The sequence below is a fragment of the Zootoca vivipara genome, chromosome Z1 (genome assembly GCF_965207765.1).
Source record: "Zootoca vivipara chromosome Z1, rZooViv2.hap1.1, whole genome shotgun sequence".
Classification (NCBI taxonomy): Eukaryota; Metazoa; Chordata; class Lepidosauria; order Squamata; family Lacertidae; genus Zootoca; species Zootoca vivipara.
This window is the reverse complement of record NC_142583.1, coordinates 59,183,641-59,207,065: the sequence shown is the minus strand read 5'-3', so window position 1 is coordinate 59,207,065 and position 23,425 is coordinate 59,183,641. Positions and strand designations below refer to the sequence as shown.

The 23,425-nt window shown below is 44.8% G+C and overlaps 1 protein-coding gene across 2 annotated transcripts in view; it reads left to right on the top strand.

The window, feature by feature from the left end:
- CCSER1 (coiled-coil serine rich protein 1) overlaps positions 1 to 23,425 on the top strand; it is a 702,960-nt gene that overhangs the window by 174,613 nt on the left and 504,922 nt on the right. For both annotated transcript variants that reach the window (XM_035113300.3, XM_035113302.3), the window contains exon 4: positions 8,364 to 8,457. In XM_035113300.3, coding sequence (XP_034969191.3) covers positions 8,364 to 8,457 — 94 coding nt within the window. The remainder of the gene's footprint in view (positions 1 to 8,363; positions 8,458 to 23,425) is intronic.

Genomic DNA, 23,425 nt, shown 5'->3' with positions numbered 1-23,425 from the left:
CATCATGAACAAAACTGATTACATCCAAGAGGCCCACAGACAACTTTCCAATACTGCCTTTTACATGAAATTGGACTCAGACCCCACACAAGCATACAAAAAAGAACTGAACAAGATTATTAAGGAGCTACCCCTACACATCCAAGAACAGATCCTCACAAACACACCAGCGGAACCTCGGCCAGGAACTTTCTATCTTCTACCCAAAATACACAAACCAGGAAACCCAGGACGCCCCATCATCTCAGGTATTGGCACCATTACAGTGGGTGTTTCCGGCTATATGGACTCTGTTCTGAAACCATATGCTATCAGTGCTCCCAGCTACGTACGTGACACCACAGATTTTCTGAGGAAAATACAATATTTGAACAATCTTCCTAACAATACTATACTAGCCACTATGGATGTGGAATCTCTATATACCAACATCCCACACAATGATGGTTTACAAGCCATAAGGAACACCATTTCAGATAAAACCACAGCGGACTTTGCTACCAAACTCTGCCACTTTGTCCTTACCCACAACCACTTCAAATTTGGTGATGACCTGTTCCTCCAGATCAGCGGCACAGCCATGGGCACCCGCATGGCCCCACAGTATGCCAACATCTTCATGGCAGATTTAGAACAACGTTTCCTTAACTCCTACCCACTCAAACCTCTCCTGTACCTGCGATACATTGACGATATTTTTATTATCTGGACACATGGACAACAGACCCTGGAAACCTTCCACCAGACATTCAATGACTTTCACCCCACCATCAACCTAACAATGAACCAATCTATGCAAGAAATACATTTTTTGGACACTACTATAAAAATACAGGATGGACGTATAGACACCACCTTATACAGAAAACCAACTGACCGACAAACATATCTACATGCTTCTAGCTACCATCCCAAACATACCAAACAATCCATCGTATACAGCCAGGCCTTACGTTACAACCGCATCTGTTCCAACTCTACAGACAGAGAATCTCACCTAAGGGATCTACAGCAAACCTTTTTAGAACTAAAATATCCACCTGATGAAGTTAAACAACAGATCAACAGAGCCAGACAGATACCTAGAGAGAACCTGCTGCAAGACAGACCCAAAAAAGAAAATAACAGAACACCACTAGTCATCACATACAGCTCCCAAGCTAAAACAGTACAACGCATCATCAGAGATCTACAGCCTCTCCTGGACAATGACCGCTCCCTTTCTCAAGCTCTGGGAGGAAGACCTTTCATTGCCTACAGACAGCCACCCAATCTTAAACAACTCCTCACCCACAATAATACAACCACCAGACTTAACATGGACACTGGTACCAGAGCCTGCAATAAACCCAGATGCCAACTTTGCTGCCACATACACCCAGACAACACCATTACTGGCCCCAACAACATCCAACATACCATCTCAGGACTATTTAATTGCTCATCCTCTAACATTGTGTATGCCATCAAATGCCAACAGTGCCCTTCAGCTCTCTATATTGGACAAACAGGCCAAACCCTACGCCAAAGGATAAATGGACATAAATCTGACATCAGGAACCAGAAGACAGAAAAACCAGTAGGAGAACACTTCAATCTCCCAGGACATTCTATACAAGATCTCAAAGTAGCTGTCTTACTACAAAAGAATTTCAGAAATAGACTGGAAAGAGAAGTTGCTGAATTGCAACTTATCACCAAGCTCAAAACCATGGAGGGACCTGGTTTGAACAGAGATATCGGGTTCTTATCTCATTATACATGATAAGCGATCTTCAGCCATCTCAACCCTTGCTTTTTCATGCAAAACCATTTGCAGTCGTTTGCGGTCATCAACAGCTATCAGTCAGTCAATCACCCATTTCCACCACCCTTCTGAGTGATCCCCCCTTCCCATCCCCACCCCTCCCCACCCCTTCTCTACATAAGTGCCTGGAAACTTCCATTTCACTGTATCTGAAGAAGTGTGCATGCACACGAAAGCTCATACCAAAATAAAAACTTAGTTGGTCTTTAAGGTGCTACTGAAGGAATTTTTTTATTTTACATTTAATCTGCTCACAGCATATGAAAGGCATCCAGAAAGCTTTACATTAGATACACAGAGGTTCTTGGTATGTCAGCAGTGAAATCAGCATTTTGTAAGTCTTCTTCCTATTTCCTGGTTTCCATGTAATTTTATTTTCTCTTTGAAGTCTGTGGAAGAGTCCAGAAGGGGAAGCCTTTCATTATGCCCATGAATTATTCAGTTATGGTTCTTAGAGTTAACATTGCCTTAAATGGCTTAAAGGTTTTGCTTTTTATGACTGTGTGCCATGCTTCTCAGTTAAAATCTTTGAATTAGTTGTTGCTAGAAACACTTTCAGTCTTTAATTTGTATGATTCTGTTCTTAAAAAATATGTTCAAAACATTTCTGTTATCTGCGGATAATTTTTAGGCATATACTGTAATATAGCAAGTCATGTGTTTGTTCTCATGGGCTTGGCCTGTAGGTAAAATAGTTGAAGGGAAGGTACATCTGTTTTCTCTTTAAATTCTGCAATCTTCTTTATCTTCTTCTTTTTGAAACATATAGCACCGTGTGTCACTGCTCTCTGGTGAAAGACTAGATGGAGTTAGAGAGATCATGAGAGGCTCTGCGAATCTCCCACTGTGCAAGATCATGACATATATCAGGGATGGGGAACCTAATGCTTAAGGGTCAAAATTCATCTCTCTAGACCTCTCTATCTGACCCTCAGGGCACTTCCATTATCCCCAGGCCACCCTTCCCCCTCACTGGCCCTTTCTTCACTCCAAGTGTTTTTGCCTGGCTGGAATGTGTCCTTGAACTGTAATAATGCCACTTGCTTGTCTGAACGAGTATAGAGAAGGATGTCTGAGTGTGTCTAGCATAGTGTAGAAAGCTAAAATTTACAGTACAGTCATACCTCGACATCCGAACGCTTCGACTTCCAAAGGTTTCGACTTCTGAAGTCGACAACCCCGGAAGTCTTTTCACCCCACGCGCCCGGCACGCGCGGTCTGCGCATGCGCTGAATGCGTGAAACCGCTCTTCGCGCATGCGCGCAAGCAGCACTTCGACATCCAAAAACCTCGACTTATGAAGACGGCTGCAGAACGGATCGTCTTCGTAAGTCGAGGTACCACTGTAGTTTATCTTCAAGTGGGGATAGCTCAGTTGGTAGAGCATGAGACTCTTAATCTCAGGGTTGTGGGTTCGAGCCCCACATTGGGCAAAAGATTCCTGCATTGCAGGGGTTTGGACTAGATGACCCTTGTGATCCCTGCCAACTCTACAATTCTAGGATTATTTGAAATATACTTAATTTAAATAATTACCCTGGCTCCTGCTGGGTTCCAGGCCCAATTCAAAATGCTAGCTTTGTCACCGAGAGCCTTTGTTAGAATACAATTCTCATCATCCCTCACAACACTTAGAGGACCAGGAATTCCCCCATCCCTGCCCTAAACTGATTGGGATCAGGGTATCTCTGAAAAACTGCCAGTTTCCCTTCAAACTTGCCATTGCCCATGTTGTCATCGGAAGTCCTGTTCCAGATACCCACATCTTGAGAGTAGAGGTTTGTACAGCTTCTCATTGGTGTTACTGTGTCTGGAACTTCTTTCCCCAGGAGGTCTGATCTGAATGACATCTTTTCTCCTTTCATAGGCAAGTACCTGTAAAGACATTCAGTTTGGGGAAAGCCTTGAGGGGAAATGCGTCACAATGAAAAAAATTTTTCTCCTTGCTACTAAACTTGTTGATATTGATAGAAGAAACGTTGGTCTAATACCGGTACTTGTCATAGTTCCGATCTTATGTCTGGCCTTTTAAGATTTTACAGTGTTTATTTTATTTTTATTTTTATTCTGCTCGTAAGCCTCTCTGGACACCTATTGCCAGCAGAAAGGTGACATTTTAAACAAACATACAAATATATTGATGTCTCCACAGATTTTTACCAAATTCCTAATTGTGGCATTAAGATGAACATAAACTGAAATCTCCTTGCCTGTGGTTTTAAAAGGAAGCTCAAGTTTGACAAGAATTATGATATAATGATACAGATTATTTATCCTTGAGGATAGCAAATTTGAATATGAATATAGCCAAAATTTGCTGCCAAACAAGGATCCAGTTAAAAGCCGAATAACTTGTTAATAAACATCTAGTATTAATGGGATGTAGATTCATTATAATGTTTGCAATCAGAGCACAGAATGTCACAAGCATTAGTCAAGACTTTGTAACAATATTGCTGTAATTGGATGGTAATTTGCATCATTTGAATAAGGGAACATTGAATCATAGGAAGGGACAAGAAATATTTTGTCTGTTGACAATAGTAAACAAGAAGCAGCTGACAAAAATGGCAGAATAAGTTCGAGACCGTATCAATCACTGAACAAATGAACAAGATCTGGATCAAAATTTGTAAACAAAGTTGTTGGAAGACCTACAGCATGTAAGTTAAATAAATGTGGCTCCATGCTGTGGCATGTACTGTTTATAGAAACAACAACTTTAGTCTCCAACATATCTAACGATTGCACAGCACTGTCAGTGTCCATGACCAGCACCTACCGGTAGTAAGCAGGGACTACCAATATGGAGCAAGTGAGGTGCTCAGTGCAAAATCAACAGCATTGGATATTTGTGTTCAGTTGGTGTGTCCTGGGACCAACTATCAGATGGGTTGTAACAGCAGCACTACCACAATACGAATGTATGCTTGGGTTAAAGGTGGGTCCCAGCCCTAAAAATGTTGAATCTGCTGTTTTAGAGGATATTGAAAGACCTCATCACTCATCACCCCCAGCTTCTCCTCTCTCTGATCATCTGCTGGGTCCAAGTCTTCTCTTTTACCCTGAGTAGACTATTCTTCCTGAAAACACCTCTGGTGATAGAGCCCCTCCTGACAGCCAAATAAGCAATCCTATAGTGACTCTATAGTGACCAAAGGGCCCCATGTAAATGAAATTGTACGTGTGTGTGTGTGACATGCAAAATATTCATTCTTTCCTTTTCATTTAGCTGTTTTACCTTGATATTTGGGCACATGCATGGTAAAGAGAAGAGCAAAGCGCATGCACATACACTGTCCTGGAAAACGATATTTCTGGCTTCAAAAAGTGCTTTGCTTGCTTATGTTGTATTAAGCCTTGCTCATACCATTGTTTAGCCCTGGTTGTGCTACTTGTTGATGGGGATTCATATTGGAATCTTTGTTAGGATGTGTATCCCATTGAAAGCAATGATGTGCTGAAAAGTACTCATATTCAGACCACTTTCAGCCTCTGTTTCAACCCCTCTCCACTTAGCTTGGGCAAAAAATTTGGTCTTGTTTTTGACAACATGTTCTATTCTAACATGGGCTAGCTAACCTTTTTGGACCTGCGGCCACATCTGCAAGCCAGTAGGTGTCACCTACTACCATAGGTGATGGGGCACTACCTTATATGGGAAGCTGCCTTATATGAGTCAGGCGACTGGTCCATCTAGCTCAGTATTGTTTACTCCTGAGCTTCATATAGGGGTCTCTCCCAGCCCTACATGGCGATCTGGGGGGCTGAATCAGGGATCTTTTGAACACAGAGCATGTGCTCTACCACTGAACCACAGCCCTTCCTGAAGCAGTGGTGGGTTTTCTTAAAGCTAGATAGCTCAGTTGGTTAGAGTGTGGTGCTGATAACGCCAAGGTTGCAGGTTCGATCCCCGTAAGGGACAGCTGCATATTCCTGCATTGCAGGGGGTTGGACTAGATGATGCTCAGGGTCCCTTCCAACTCCATGATTCTATGATTCAAGAAGGGCATGGCTGACTGGCTGGAACCTTGAACAGGAACCCGGAGAGTTAAAAATGTGGCTAATAATTGTAGAACCCTTGTAATCTGAACCCAGAATTGGGGAGGGGGGATTTCACATCAGAATTGGACAGTTACCAAGCTTTTTTCCAACTGCCTTGCACTCTGTAGGTGTAGCACTATGAGGCAGAAATGAATGGCAGCCTTCCTTTCTGCAACAATGAACTGAGATACACACACACACACACACACACACACACACACACACACACTTTGTATACACATTCTTTGTTTGACAATTGTTTTTGTTTGAAGATCACACTTTAATAAAAGGGAACTGTCCCAAGATAAGTTGTTGAGAAGAAGGGGCAAAGCAAAATTTGGTTTCATTCTCTTGCACCACAGGGGTTAAATGCAGTTTTATGTGCCAAAGGAAGACACTGGGAGGAAGAAAGCTGTGTTTTTAAAAGTTTCTAAGGGGCTATTCCAAAGTCAATGGAGAGTTTTATTAAAGCTTTTGCTGAAGCATTTGTCTGCAAGCAGTGATTAAGTCTTCCAAGGGAAAAAGAAGAAGAAGAAAAAAGGAAAGAAAGGACATGTCAGCATTCATCTGTCAGCGTTTCTTTGGAACACAGAGAAATTTTGTTTCCTTTTCTTCCTCCTTAACTAACAAAGCATTTTAATGGGAATACTTTGAATTAAGGCATTGTATGGGCTTCTTCCATATGTGCTTTTTTTAAAAAAGGAGGAAAATAGAAATTGTCTTGTAATTCTCTCTGAATGTGTTTGACAGCAATAGTTTGTGTGTGGGGGGGGTTGTTTTTTTTTTAAATAAATAAAGCAAGTATAACAGTTTTTGGAGTTCAGAACAAATTATTTTGTTAACTGTGATGAATGGAGGTGGCAGCATTGAGTGGGTCGAGAAGGCAGACCTCAATAGCCTGATGGAAATTTTGCCAACCATGGCCTTGGGGGGGGGGTCAATGTGGCCGCAGAGGTGCTGATAAAGGGGTGTGAGCCCTCCCCCCCCAGCTGAAACTGCACAGAGAAGGTTGAGTAATGTGCTGGCACACTTTTTGACGGCCAAAGGTGGCTTTGTTATTAGCTACTCCTCAATCCGCTCACAATGCATGGTCCTCTTTTGCCCAGACAGGGTTCCCTTGTCTGAGGCGGGCATTAGTTGTTGGTTAGAAGGCCTGTTCTCCAGTATATTAGACTGGCTGCAAAGATAGGTGGAGTTTTGTGGTGAGTGCTTTGCTGCATGCCCCTCATGTAGCAGAAATGGCATTGGGTAGGATATAGGTATAAAGAAGCATAAATACGAAAGAAGCATTACTCCATGTCCCACAGTGTGTGACAAAATTCTGGACTGGAAACCATAGCCTGCAGTGCCCTTTCCAAGCGCAATGTGACCAGGCTACTGGGTCATGCTTTTCAGTGCCTGAATGTGAATTCATCCAAGATGTTTCCTGGTATAGTTGTGCTAGGTCCCACTGAAGAAAGAATGCAAAATTAGAAAGACCCTTTGCCTGATCTAGTAAGATTTTTCTGAAATCATTATTTTTAGCTTCCCTATCAATGCATCTAAATGCATTTATAAGTTGCCTGGTTCATGCACAAGTTCAGAATGCAGTTTATGCATATTGAAGGGGCAATTCTGAAAACACCATGTTAATGCTATCTATCTGTTTCAGATTGGTACTTATTCTCCTTATTCACCATAGATGTTTGGTGTATGATGTATCTTTTTATTGAAAAAACATTTCTAAAAAGCAACTTTTAATGCATTTGTGTTTTAATCCATTTTAAGGTTATTGCTATTTTAACTTTTTGAAAGTCTGAAATTATTGTTGCTAATTTATCTTATTTTTTTATCATCGAATATATATATAATATTTCAGTTTTTTAAGTTTTAAGACAGAAAACTAATGGCACACAAAGATCACATATACACATTGTTTTATCATTTTTATAAACCACTGCAGAGTTGTTGCTTTCTTCATAATCAGTTAGGGATAGAGATGGAATCTGTTCTAAATAGATTTAAATAAATTTGATGATTCTGACCCAATCAAGCTTTGCCTGCATCAAACAATTCCTGCATCAGGCACCTTTTATGCTTGTGCAAGTTTCATTTTTTCTTTAGAAATAAACTAATTATATGAAAAAAATGTGCATATATTATACACATAATACTTATAAAAGAGTGAAGCCCAATGTAGCACTATATTTTCGTAGCTTAATTGTATAGGTATTAATACCTAAGTATTCTTATGCAGTTATATGCATTGTTGTCTGTATCTAGTTAACTTCAGGAAACCTGGAGTTCATATGTGTATAACATGCATATAATACTTTTCAAGTAACAATGTGTAGAATAATAATGAATATAATATGATATTATTGTTCACATTACATAGTTCTTATCGAGATCAGGAAGCGAGATGGCAATTAGATAAAAAGGATGTGGATAAGCTTATCACTGAGATTTTCAGAAAATTCCACCCACACATTCAGTCATCTTCCTAAACTATTATTTTGTTGGCATACTACAGGATGTTTTGAATAACTTGGGCTCCTGTGACCTGGATGAGGATGACCTCATGCTCGACTTGGAATTCCTGGAAGAACAGCATCACAGGCGTTCTGGTAAGCCAGCCTGATGGGCCACATTTACAACTTAACTGTTCTTTTTGAATGAGATTTTGCTGAGTGCACTTTTCAGGAAGTGTGTAGTAAAATACATTATTTATTTATTTTTTAAAAAAAGAAGGGAGTGTGGATTATATATTTAACCATTTTATGGTCTGAATAACCTCTAGCATTTGCTATATAGGATATCATTCTCTTCACTTGAGATGCTAATTTCTTGCTTAACCCTATTTATAATGATGCAATTACTGGAGATCAAGCTGTTTTTCTATGGATCACTTCCATAGGCCAGTTTTCAAATGGTGGACTTACTTACCTTATTGAAGAAACCCAATTGCTTGGTAATTGGAGGCACATTAGTATTCCATATGTTTTTAATGCCCAATGTCTAAAGGTCAGACCTTGAAAAGCCATCTTTCTTTGGTCAACATTGTTATGTTGCTGAAACTTTTTTCTAACCTTTTCTAACCTTTTTTCTAATTAGGGGTCGTAATATTTGAATTTCTGCCTCCCATTTAATTCTTGTTTTGTAACATTCGTTAAATTTTACCTGCTGTCTGTCGCTTGGGCCATCTCATTGAATGAATAATTCACTGACACACAAGCTCCCAAAATAACATTCACACCCAAGCATGCCAGGAAGCATCTATTCTTATTTGAATGTTGCATTGAGCAATAATCTCCGATAGATATATTAGAATCTTTTCCCAGTGGGCTGGTGACTGTAGAGCTACCAGCTACCCCTGACAAATCCTCAACAAAATTGGCTCAGGTGGTGTTTGCTGGGCATGCACAACCACACAGTTTGTGTCTGTTTTCTTTCTTTAATGGGTTCTAACTATATTACACCCAGGGTCACATAAACATGTCCAGCAAAAGGTAACATTCCTTTGAACCTGTAAGAGGGAGAACGGCAAACACAACCCTACCCATTTGTTCTGTGCAACTCTCTTAGCATCCTTCTTGTCTGGAAGGAGTTGTACTATGATAATACATGGAGCCTCTTTTGATAGTAGATGATTGTTCTTCATCTCAGCACCATGAGTGATTGAATGCTCCAATCACACACCTGTCACAGAGATGCAGCAGAGGAATCTACTTCAGCAGAGGCAGAACCAGAGTAACAATACAGCTTGCATTCCATGTCTCTACAGGACCACCTGCTTCCACCTTTATTTATTTTTGAGATTGAATACCCCAGGGTGGTTTTTACATTCTGGCCATAAAAACAACGTAAAGCACAAAACAACGTAAAGCACAACTAGGCCATAAAAACAACGTAAAGTACACCTAGGCTGCACAGAACACAAAGAAAAGCATAGCACAGACTCGACAAGGTCTAGGAAAATAACAATGTTAACTTGATGCCGAAAGGTTAAACTAGACTCCAGGTAGGCCCCCTTGATGTTGCATTTCCCCATCACTTTCCTTACTGGAAATAGGGTGATCTTTTGGGGAAGTGCATTGTACAAAGCCACCCAATCAACTTTATTTGTGCAACCTGAATTTGCCCATATGTGATTGATGCCCACCTGAAACTCGTGACAATCTGGAAGTACCCTAACTTTTGAAGTGCACAGTAAAGATATAAATGTCAAAAAGTAGAATTCCTTATGTATTAAACTTAAATAGCTATCTCTCTTGCTTTACACCTCACTGAAACTTTCAGCTCAAACAACAGCAAAAACATTTGGCTTGCATTTTGACTGGGTGGAGACTTTGGAACTCCCTCCAACTCCAATAGGGATATTTCAAGGGGGAATTAATTTAAAACTTTGGGGGTGGGGCATGCCATCTGCTGGGGCAGCAACATACCGTATCTTTTCCCCCAGCTCTGCCTCCTGTGGTTGTGAAGCTTCTCTTGGCACAGGCTACTTTTGAGACTTCCTGCAAACAGGGCATTGATTTGGTGGGAGGCAAGGATTTTTATTCAATGATAGGCTGGTCTTGTCCTAAAGAGAAAGCCTGTTAGGTGGCTTGTGTGTGCTTTCCCCCCAACAACTTTTAAATGAATAGCCTGCATTTTGCGGTCACCTACCTTGCATGACTACTGTGGAAATTTAACAGTCTATTTTTTGTAAAGTTCTCTGCATGTGGCGTGGGGGGAAATGCTGCTATGAAGTGCTAAATATTTACTTGGAATCCTTTGGCGCTTCCCACATTCTGTCAATACCGAAATGCTTAAAATTGAGCCTAATATAACAGACATGATCTGCCTTAGGGAGTGCCTGTTTATTACACCACATAAATTAGAAGCTTACATGTTTCAAATGCACGAAAGGAATTGTTGTGACAGCTTCGTACACAGGTTACTGCTTTTATAGGGTGGAAACCCATCAAGTGTTTATGCAAAGAAGCCTAGCATTAGTTTAACCTTGTTTGTTCTAGTCCCCCTTCCTATTTAAATGTGTCTTATATAATGCAAAACATTGATTTCTGAACTGTGCCTATATAAATGAAGAGCACATACCTCAGTGCTGAAAGGAAGGGACCATTGAAACAATTGTGTAAGGGTGGATATCATTTGTGCATGGCCACAACTCAATTACTATGCCCTCAAGCTTCAAAGCAAAAAGCTCCGGGTTCTCCTTATATGGATTAAAGTAAAATAAAGTTAGCTGAAGTGCAGGTCCAACCTGCAGTTCAGGGTCTATGTGCCAGGAAAGGTAGGGATCAAAAAAGGGTTCTGGGATATGTGGACTCAGGTATTGTTGGACTACAGCTCCCATCATCCTTGACTTTTGGCCATGCTAGATGGGGCTGATGGGAACTGGAGTTACTTGGAGAGCCATGGATTCCTCACTCCTGAAACAGATCTACGTGAGGCATGATCACGGTAGATATTGCCTCTTAATGCACTTAACAAAAAGTAAAAAGAAGTCGTTGAACAAATCTGCCCTGCTCACTGTTTTGTGTTTCAAACTGGTGGTTAGTTCAAAATTAAAGCAAAAGCTTTTGATTTCCAAAAAGGCATGAGAAAGGGGGAAGAGGGGAAGGAGAGTTTGCTAGCTGAGGCTCACCACAGCCTCTTCTCATAGCAGAAAATAATTATTTCCCACTGTAGCTCAACCTGGCCAGAACCTCTTAAGATGAAAGGGATATGTTCAAAAGGGAAGCTTCTGGGATTCTAAAAATCCCAGGGGGACTCTAAAAATCTCTACTGAATTGCCCAAGGGTTAAATTAAGCTTCAAGTAAAGGGGAATCAGTCTTTTTATAGTGGATTGTGTATCCAGCTAAATAAACCCTATTATCTTCTGATCCAGCTCTACCTTTATGCTATCAGATATCAGGGAGGGGGGAATAATATGAAGCTGTGCATGCAGTCTAATTGATTAAACGTATGTTTTCTAGTCTTGGGCAGCACAACTGAACCCAGTACATGAACAAAGAATTGCAGGGCATGCTCACAAGCACTGGAATTGCAGTCAGGTTTGCCTGTGGAACTTGTGTATAAACTTTTTAGCGCTCTTTGTGGCATTTTTAGAAATGACAATTAAAAATAAAATAAATTAATTGGGGGTGGGGTGTTACTTGCTTTAAAGTTTAGTGTTGTGCCACTGTGTCCATTTAGTAATACAATATAATGAGTTGGCAGTGTAAAATGCCAGTGAAATAATTAAGGTCTCTGGGTTATTCTTCTGCCAGGTGTTCATATAATAGGTTTCTCCCACTCCTTTAGGCACATGGAAGGACAGAAATGCTGGTTTTTTAAAAAAGGTTTCTGTTGTCCAGCGCAACGAATTCCAGCAATTTCTTATTAACATATTACTGAGAGATTCATCAAATAAAGGATAATAATAATAATAATAATAATAATAATAATAATAATAATTTATTATTTATACCCCGCCCATCTGGCCGGGTCTCCCCAGCCACTCTGGGCGGCTTCCAACAAAAGAATAAAACACAACAATCTATTAAACAGTAAAAGCCTCCCTGAACAGGGCTGCCTTCAGATGTCTTCTAAAAGTCTGGTAGTTGTTTTCCTTTTTGACATCTGTTGGGAGGGCGTTCCACAGGGTAGGCACCACCACCGAGAAGGCCCTCTGCCTAGTTCCCTGCAACTTGGCTTCTCGCAACGAGGGAACCGCCAGAAGGCCCTCGGTGCTGGACCTCAGTGTCTGGGCAGAATGATGGAGGTGGAGACGCTCCTTCAGGTATACTGGACCGAGGCCATTTAGGGCTTTAAAGGTCAGCACCAACACTTTGAATTGTGCTCGGAAACGTACTGGGAGCCAATATAGATCTTTCAAGACCCGTGTTATGTGGCCTGTTTGGTGGCTTTGAGGACATTATGAAGCACTAAAATTGCATTGCAATCAACTATTCCTTTCACCTTGCTTTGGACCATATTTTTCTGCGGCTTGTTTCGAAGGGCTCTCAGTGGGCCCAACTGCTCCTCACTGCGGCCAGCTCTCCTTCTGAGAGAGCCAGTGACTATCAGGGGCAGCTGATCATTCTCCTTAGCTGTGGGTGCTTTATTTCCTGCAAGAGCAGGTGGATGAACAAGAGGCCGGACTGGGCCTAATCTTCATTGCCACCAATAAGGGAAACTGAGCGGTTGTGGACTTTGCTGCTGTTTTCTTCAATGCTGCTCGCTCTCTTTCTCCAGGCCAGGAACCCCCAAACTCGGCCCTCCAGATGTTCTGGGACTACAACTCCCATCATCCCTAGCTAACAGGACCAGTGGTCAGGGATGATGGGAGTTGTAGTCCCAAAACATCTAGAGGGCAAAGTTTGGGGATGCCTGCCATAGAATGTGTATCATCAGGCAACTGCTGGGTCCCAGTATACCAGCAGGGTCCACTGCTAATATCTGCTCAGGGCCCACCCTTAAAGCAACATTTTTTCAGTGGTCAAGCTAAGTCTGGGGTCCCTTCTTAAAGTTTAGCAGAATGCCGCAGAATGGTTCTTCATTGGAGTCACTGTGAGAAATTATAATGGCGGCTACATTGGAGGGCTGCTATTGCCACCTGCTGCTCCCGTCTCCAGGTAAGCCTGTTGGATTTGCCAGCTGATGAAGAAGGGACTCACCAGAGAACACTTTGCTGAGGGTCCCCTCAACTTTGAACTGGCTCTGCACTCATCAGAGAGCTGACCCTGTCTGCAGCCCTACAAGGAGTGCCCCACTTAGCTTTCTTGCTCTGTGCTGTATGAAATAGTTGGATGTTGTTGGAAACATGTAAAAAATAATAATAGTTGATTGACTAAACAGCAAAATACAGTAACTCTCCCATAAACTGCAACTGTAGTTTGCACTACTGCAGAGAGCCACATTAATCACCAGGCAATAACTATCTTTGATCTTTTAGAAGTGGGTGAGATATTTTAAATGTCACACACACACACACACACACACACACACACACACACACACACAGTTTTAATGCATCTATGTGGGGTTGCTTGTAAGTTGCTTTGAAAGAGCACACCTATATGTTTCAGCCCAGTGACACAAATAGCAGCTGCAGTGAGATGATTTTATGTTACACTGTTATGTTAAACATAATCTGATCCTGCATTTAAAAATGAAACAGTGGGAGGTCCACAGTTATGAACCCCTCCCCCAAATCCCCTTTTTCGATCAGTGGAGATTTTTAAAAGTAAATTTGTTTAGGATTTGGATGTTATTCAGTTAAATAACTGGCAGCAACAATAGCAATAAATTTTACTTTTGAAAGGAAAAGTTTTATTGGACATCCTGGGAGATATCTTATAAGCCAAATATCCCCTAGGCCGCTGTCTGTTGGTATACAGCCAAATGAAAGTGTTGGCGTAATGACCCAAGGATGTCAATTAGGAATTAATTAAGGAGTTGCTAAATTATTTTTGAGTCTGATTAACAAGGCTGGGTGGAGAATGCTGCAGTGATTTAGGGGTTCCTTCTGCATCTATAAATTAAACCTGGCAGTATTTGTTAATGTTTCTAGTGAGGAAGAGCGCAACTGAACTGCAACGGAACCCCAGTGGCTTTGACTATGAAATGTGTCTTCAGAAGAAAACATTCCAGTACTTAATAGATTGCTTAAAATGACAATTGAGTTATGTTGTTGAATAAACAGCAGAATGGGATATGTGGAGAGAGAGTAGAGTTATGAACAGTTGAACAAGATTTCATCAAACTAGTGTGAAAAAAGACAAATTTGGAATGCATTTAATAGGTTATGGGGCAGGACCATATAGACAGAAGAAGGCTTTGGTAAGCCCCATTATCCCTTGGCCTAAACAACCCTCTCCCATGTGCAGCTTGGGGAATAATATGAATAGGGTTGGCTGGCAGTGTATATTATGGACTTTAAATGCTATAAAGTGGTAGGGACCATTAAGACTCACCTTGTTATGCAGGACTTTGGGAAGGTTTGCTGTATGGAGCTGCTCAGATAATTTTTATTGCCTGCTTTTACATCTTCTTGAGGTTCTGTTTTATTATTAAAATCACACGGTGCTTTTTAAAAAATGATTTTTATGTAATATATTTCTGTTCTGGGACCATATGCTGGAGGGCAGACTGTAAACAAGGTAATGCCTGAATGAATTGATCTCATTTATGTCAAGCATTTCTTCTTGTCATGTCAAGCCAAAATAGCCACCTGTCAGAGGGCCTGGTATGGCTACTCTAGAGTAACGACTCCAGCATGGTCTTTTAAGGCTTTTATTAAGTGCTGATTATTTACAGTGTTCAGAGCAATGAAAAATGCATCCTTAAGGTGAGGTGTCAGAACTCCCGAATGGCGATTGGCGCGTTTTCTTCCAGCACCACAACTTTGGCAGACCCAACCTCTTCCCCCTACGTTTGCATCGCAATTCGGGAGTTGGGGGGATTGGCCTCCCCCCCGTGCGTCCAACTTCCTGTCCCACCTGAGGCATGGGCTCCACAACCCTGCCTGAGCCTCGGACACCACTTCCTGACTCTCCGCTGGAGGCAGAGCTCTCCTTACTCTCTCCAGCGCTTGGTGATGGGCTGGAACTTAAGATGGGAGGGACTTCCCTGTATCCCTTGTCCCTCACATCCACCCCCCTCCCAGGCTCCTCTCTCCCCCTCCCTAGTGGCTCTCTGCTTGCTGGGGACGAGTGAAATCCCAAGAAGTCCGTGGCATCCGAGCCTGTGGGTGTGAAAATTTCCCCCCAATCCTGCGATCTCTCTCCTTCCCCCTGAGAAGACGGAAACCCCAAGAAGTCCGTGGCATCAGAGCTGGTGGGAGTAAAAATGTTCTGCCAGTCCTCTCCTGCCTCTGACGTCGTCGACCTCGGTGAAACCCACACCTCTTCTTCCGTGTCCTCAAATTCCGCTTCCCATCTCCATGGGGAGCTGCTACGTGCTATCCCTTCCTCCTGCTCCTCCCCCTCTCCCTCCCTTTCCATGTGCCAGGGCTTGGGCCTGTGGGGGAACAGGGCGTGGAACTCTTCCACTAAAAATTCCTCAGGTACTTCCGTGGCTGGTATCCACTCATTGTGGGATGGCGGAGTGTCCTCCCATGCTATCAGGTACTCCAGCCCTCTCACCCCTCTCCTTGAGTCTAAAATCTCAGTTGCCTCATTGAGCTGTCGGGCGTTTCCCGTCTCCCCCCCTCCCTCTGGAGGTTGATCGCTGTCCCTGAACCTGGTACTTTCCCTGTACGGCGACAGCAGTGATCTATGAAACACTGGGTGCACTCTCATGTCCTCCGGCAGTGCTAGCCTGAAGGCTACCGGGTTGACCTGTTGCGTGACCGTGAAGGGGCCCAGCCTCCTGGGTGCTAACTTTTTGCATCGCCCCCTGGTGGGAAGACCTTCCGAGGATAACCAAACCTTGTCCCCCACCCTGATGACCTCTCCCGGCCGCCTGTGGCGATCTGCCCCCTTCTTGTACGCTTCCTTGGCCCTCTCCAAGTGTTCTCTGAGCTGCTGGTGCACCGTCTCCAGGTCCTCTGCCCAATCCTCTGCCTGTGGGCCCTCTTCCTCCTCCTCCCCCTCCCTCTCCGGGAAAGATCTGAGGTCGCGCCCGTAGTTGGCCTTAAAGGGCGACACCCCTGTGGAGACGTGCACCGCATTGTTGTAGGCAAATTCTGCTAGTGGCAGGCGATCCACCCAGTCCGTTTGCCTCTGGCTGACGTAACATCTCAGGTACTGCTGCAGAATGGCGTTGACCCGCTCCGCCTGTCCATTGGTCTGCGGGTGCCGAGCCGTCGACAAGCTGACCTCCACCTGCAGGAGGTTCATTAGCCGTCGCCAGAACCTGGAAACAAATTGGCGGCCACGATCCGAAATAACTCTTAAAGGCAATCCATGCAGTCGGAATACGTGGTCCACAAACAGTTTGGCCGTCTCTTCTGCCGAGACCGCCCTGGCACACGGTATGAAGTGGCACATTTTGGACATGAGGTCCACCACCACCAACACTGCGGTCTTGCCCCTGGACGACGGCAGGTCTGTGATGAAGTCCATGGACACTACTTCCCACGGCCTGTGCGGTGTGGCTAATGGCTCCAGCAAACCTGCTGGTGGCGCTCTGACCACCTTTGCTCGCTGGCAGGTGTCACATCCCCTGACATAATCCCGAACATCCTCCCGCACCCCTGGCCACCAGAAGTGTCTCATGACTAGGTGAGTGGTTTTGTCCCTTCCGAAATGACCCGCCGTTGGGTTGTCGTGCATCTGCTTGAGAACCTTACCTCTCAGCTGTTTGGTTGGGAGGTACAGGGCTCCCCTGTAAAAAAGCAAACCCCTCCTTTCCTCAAAGTCTTTGGCCTGCTCCCTCCCCCCTCTCAGGTCTCTGAAGATGCGGGTGGCAAATTCATCCGCTGCCGTCAGTGCTGTGAGTTCTGCCTCGCTCACCACTGCTGCACCGCATGACCATGCAGATGGGGGGAAAACGTGCCTGGGTGCTGGTGGCAACTCCTCCTCCATGTACTCTGGCTTGCGGGAGAGGGCATCCGCCCTGACGTTCTGCTCCCCCGGGATGTAGTGGATGGAGAAGTTGAAGTTCGAGAAGAACTCTGCCCACCGTATCTGCCGCTGGTTGAGCACCCTGGCCGTTCTCCAGAACTCCAGGTTCTTGTGGTCTGTGCACACCTGGATGGGGTGCTTGGCGCCCACCAGGAAGTGTCGCCAGTGCTGGAACGCAGCGTGGATCGCGAGAAGTTCCCTATCAAACACTGTGTAGTTGCGTTCAGGCTGGGTCAGCTTCCTGGAGAAGAAGGCACAGGGTCTCCACTCTCTGTTGGTGTCCAGTTGCAACAGAATCGCTCCCACAGCTTTATCAGAAGCATCTGTCTCCAGGCGTAGGGGCGCATCCTGCACCACGTGGAACAGGTGCTGGTCTGAAGCGAATACCCTCTTGAGGCTTTCGAACGCTGCTTGTGCCTCTGGTGTCCACCTGAACTTCTGCTTGCCTCTCAGGCAGTCGGTGATGGGAGCCGTGACACGAGAGAAGTTCTTGATGAACTTCCTGTAGAAGTTAGCGAAGCCTAGTAGGCGTTGGGCATCTTTGCGCGTCCTGGGGCTGTGCCAGTCCAGGATGGTCTGCACCTTGTCCTTGTCCATCGCCAGCCCCTTGTCTGACAGCTTGTAGCCCAGGAAGTCCACCTCCTTGGTGTGAAACTTGCACTTCTCCAGCTTCACATACAGGTGGTTGTCCTTCAGGCGCTGCAACACCTCCCTGACATCCTTCACATGCTGCACTGGGTCATTGGAATAGATAAGGATGTCATCCAGAAAGACCAAGCAGTTCTTGAAGAGGAGGGACCCCAGGACGTGGTGCATGAAGGCCTGGAAGCAGGCTGAGCCCCCTTGCAACCCGAAGGGCATCACCAGATATTCAAAAGAGCCCAGAGGCGTGAACATCGTGGTTTTCCATTCATCGCCCTCCCGGATCCTGATCAAGTTGTACGCCCCTCTTAGGTCTAGCTTGGTGAAAATCTTGCCCCTGCGTGCCGCTGTCAGAAGATCATCCACTCTGGGCATGGGGAAAGCCACTGGCTCTGTCACTGAATTCAGCCGTCTAAAATCCACCACCAGACGGCGCTGTTGCGTGTCTTTCTTGTCCGCCCAGAAGACCGGGCTGCCCCCTGCTGCCTTGCTTTCTCTGATGAACCCCCGCTTGAGGTTCTTGTCGATGAAAGCGCGCAGATCCTCCAGTTCCTGGTCTGACATGGCGTACAGCTTGGCTGGGGGTATCGTTGCCCCAGGCACCAGGTTGATCTGGCAGTCAAAAGGCCTGTGTGGAGGTAGGTGGTCGGACTCCGCTTCGCTGAAGACCTCCTGCAGGTCCCAGTACGGCTTGGGTATCGCCTCACCCCCTTTGACGTGCATGGTGGCCACCGTGGCTATCGGAGGCCCCTCCCCTGGTTGGTGCTGCATGCAATGTTCCAGACAAAAGTCCGACCCAAACGTGATGCATCTCTGGTGCCAACTTATGGAGGGGTCGTGGCGCGCCAGCCAGCTCATTCCCAAAACGATGGGGGGGTCTGAGATGGTCGTGACGTTGAAAGCCAGTGTCTCTGAGTGCCTTCCCACTGTCATTCTCATGGGGGGGGGTTTGATGAGTGATGGCCCCTCCCAGCAACTCTCTGCCATCAATGGTGGCCACATGCAGGGGAAAATTCAGCTGCAGAAGTTGGATCTGGTGCTCTTCTGCAAAGTTTCTCGAGAAGAAGTTGGCTGAGGCACCACTGTCAATTAAGGCGAGGACTGTCAGGGGATAGCCATTTGGGAGCGTCAGCGTGACTTCTAGAACCACTCCTGCTCTGGGAGGGGTGGGCTGGCTCTGCTCCTCTCTGTGCGGGTGGGCGGGCTGGGGCTGTTCACTGCTGACTGTGCCTGGCTGCTGCCCCTTGTCTCCTGCAGCCAGGCTGTCTCGTTTCCCTGCTGTGGTGCTACGTCAGTGGGGGAAGGTACAACCGTTCCCGCCTTTCCTTGCCACTCTCTGCGATGAGGGCAGTCTCTGACGCGATGCCGGGGGGAGTTGCAGAGAAAGCAATTCCCGCCTCTTCCCTCCTTGCGTCTTGGCGCCGCCGGGGTTTGAAAAGCCCGCGCGCGCGCTCCCCCGATCTCCATCGGTTCCGGCTCTGGGCTTGGTCTGGGCGGGTCTGGGGGCGGTCCCTGGGGTGGGGTTTGGTGATGTGGTCTGTCCTGAGAGCGTGGGAACCAAGGTTTTGCTGCGCGCGTCGCTTGTTTGTCATACCATCTGGATTCCTGTCTCACCCCCACCGCTAGCGCCGCTTTGCTGAGCTGATCCATAGTCTGCGGTCTAGGACCTCTTGCCAGCTCATCCTTAACGTCTGCATGCAAACCCAGGTAGAAGGCTGATTTCACTGGCTCACTGTTCAGATCCCACCCCAGTTTGTGCACCAGCATGGTGAATTTCGCCCAGTAGTCCCTAACTGTCGATTTTCCTTGTGTTAAGTCATGAAGCTCCTGTTTAGTGGCCTCCATTTCACTGTCGCTAGCGTACATTAATTTTAAAGCTTCTAGAAATAAAGTTGCGTTCTTCATGCAAGGATTTTTTTGCGCGATGAGCGGTCTTACCCATTCCCGGGCGGCCCCCGTCAAATGCTCTATGATAAAGTAGACTCTGTGCGCGTCATCTGGGAATTCTGCTGCATGCAATTCCAGCGCATAATTTATTTCTGTCTCGAATCCGAGGTACTCCCTCGGGTCTCCGCTGAACTTGGTGACTAGGCTCTGTCCCCTTCTCACTTGGACTAGCTGCGGCTGGGGTGCCCCCCCACCTCTAGCGGCTTTCTCCTCTTCCAACTTTTTCTGCAGGTCCAATACCATCACCCTTAGCTGTTTCTCAGTCTCCTCTTTTGTCCTCACCTGGTCCACCAGCTTGTTCAGCTCCTCCTGCGCCCCTCGCGCCTCCTCCTGAGCGGCATGCAATTGCTGCTGTGCGTGCGCTGTGAGGTTCTGTAGCTCCTGCTTCGCTGCTTCGGCCTCCAGCCTCCAATGCTCAGCCTCTTGAGCGCTCATCGCTGCACTCCAAAGTAGCCAAAAAAAGATTCGGGAGTTGCTGTCAGAGGGCCTGGTATGGCTACTCTAGAGTAACGACTCCAGCATGGTCTTTTAAGGCTTTTATTAAGTGCTGATTATTTACAGTGTTCAGAGCAATGAAAAATGCATCCTTAAGGTGAGGTGTCTGAACTCCCGAATGGCGATTGGCGCGTTTTCTTCCAGCACCACAACTTTGGCAGACCCAACCTCTTCCCCCTACGTTTGCGTCGCAATTCGGGAGTTGGGGGGATTGGCCTCCCCCCCGTGCGTCCAACTTCCTGTCCCACCTGAGGCATGGGCTCCACAACCCTGCCTGAGCCTCGGACACCACTTCCTGACTCTCCGCTGGAGGCAGAGCTCTCCTTACTCTCTCCAGCGCTTGGTGATGGGCTGGAACTTAAGATGGGAGGGACTTCCCTGTATCCCTTGTCCCTCACACCACCCTTGGGCTAGAGGGTATCCTGTGGCCATCTAGACCAGGGTAGGCAACCTAAGGCCCATGGGCCGGATGCAGCCCAATCGCCTTCTCAATCCGGCCCGCAGATGGTCTGGGAATCAGCGTATTTTTACATGAGTAGAATGTGTCCTTTTATTCAAGATGCATCTCTGGGTTATTTGTGGGGCCTGCCTGGTGCTTTTACATGAGTAGAATGTGTGCTTTTATTTAAAATGCATCTCTGGGTTATTTGTGGGGCATAGGAATTCGTTCATTTCCCCCCCCCCAAATATATATATTCCGGCCCACCACATGGTCTGAGGGACAGTGGACCGGCCCACGGCTGAAAAAGGTTGCTGACCCATGATCTAGACGTTGGACTACGGATCCCATCAGCCCCAGCCAGTACGGCCAATGGTCAAGAATGGTAGGAGTTGTAGCTCAGCAACACCTCTGCTCTGTATCCTAGCATATCTTGACCGTGACCTATGCAACACAAGCAAGAAAATTTAATTAGGGCCACTCAGATTTAACCCATTTTTTAGTAATCAAGGTTGTACTGCCTCTGAATCTGGAAGATCTATTCTAGCAATAAAAGCTAATTGCTATTGACAATATTTGGCATAGGAGTAGATGCGATTGTAACTTCTTTTCACAGTTTAAAAACAGTGATATTCTAGATGGAGACAGTTACTTGGCTGATGATGAGTCTAGTTGCATTCCAATACTAGATACATGAGCCTCAGTCTATGACATCACTTTCCCAGTCATTTTTTGAATTATAGGGTTGCCATATTTCAAAATGTAAAAACCAGGACACCCCCAGATCCAGGACAAAGCAGACATTTTCCTTTTGGATATTCCAGATGTTTGGCAGCCCTAGGATACAAGGTCCAGCAAAATTGACCAAAGTAATAATTTCATGCATAATTCATCTGGATGCTCTTCTAAGAGAGCATCATTCGTAGTGCAGCCATTAACATTGCAGTGAATGGTGATATACGGTAATAATTCCACTATTCACACAGAAGTACTTTAAGCAAGCTATAAGGATAGAAGGAGTAAAGACATATCACAGGTCAGAAAGCAATACAGCAGAAGGAAATAATCTGCCCTGGTTATTGTGGTGCAATTAGATATGAAATATGCATCTCAATATAAAAGTTTCATGGGCTTTTCCAATTATAATTTGACTTCATGATGCAGTATCTTGATTAACACCAGTATTATCACCTGTCAATTATGAAAAAGCAATGCAGTAATTAAGTCAAGCAAATGCTCTTGCATCCTTCTGGAGGTATAGTATGCCTGGGTATTTTAAGGAGTTCAGCAAAAGCAAAGACCCATTGAGATGAAAAAATATAATCTTCACAGGTGCCCTGGGGCAGAGAAGAGAGACACTATAATGAGCATCTCCCTCATTACGACAAATTAAGATACAACCACATTTGCTTAAAACAATTGCAAAGAGTTTTCAATTTTTTGGACAATAAACTTTTAAGAGCGTACCAGGTGCTAATACTCTTTGTATCTTTCCCAGCTTGGGGATTTATAAAGAGCTAAGACAGACTTTCTCATCTAAATGGAAATGCCCAGAAGCTGATTTGGTACTAAAAAGTCGGGTATCGGTTCTCAATAGTATGTATAACTAGAGAAGTTAAAATATGAACTTCATAGTTGCTAGAATTAATTTGCTTTTTACTTTCCAACACAGTCATTCTTAATTTATGGCAAAACATTCTGTTATCCCCTTTCTGCTTCATACTCTTCCACTCGTTTGGGAATATCCAAAACTCTGCTGTGCTAGGGGAAACATTTTGTGATAATGGATTAATAATAATGTTGTTATTTCATCCTGAAGACACCTTGCAATATATATTACATATTCTGAAGAAGGGTTTTTTAAAGTTCTAGTAAGAAAGTCCTGGGGTAAGAAACCATGGTCTGTCTGGATACAAAGCAGCTTTGTGTGCTCATATGTTCAGCATTAAAATAAATAAATTATTATTTTTCTATGAATAGGCTTTCCCAGATGTCATTGGGCTACAGTTACTATCATGTCTGGCCATTGGTCCAACAATATCTACTGATCATAGGTTCGAGAAGTCTGCTCAAAATGCACAAGCTCATGAGTGATAATTAGGAAGCACTTTTTACACAACTCACTACATTACAAAAAGGTGTATTGCTTACCTGCTGGATTTTTTTTGGGGGGGAGAGACAAATTCATAGATGATAGATCTTTTTTGGAGCAATCTTATCCATGTGTTCACAGAAGTGAGTTGTAAGTGTGTAGGAGTGCAGCCTTAATTAATTTTAGCTGTAACCACTAGACACCAGAAACAGGTACAGGAGATGGCTGTCCCTGTCACAAGCCACTTGTGAGCTTCCCAAGGGCATTCATCATCGTCAACCCTTATAAGACTTAAAGAGGAATGGGATAAAAGCTAATAGTTAAAAGTGATTATAACTCACATAAAATTAAAACAGATAGAAACAAAAGACAAGCCGTTAAAAGCGACTATAAGGAAGGGGCATTTGATTGGCTACCTGCTTTA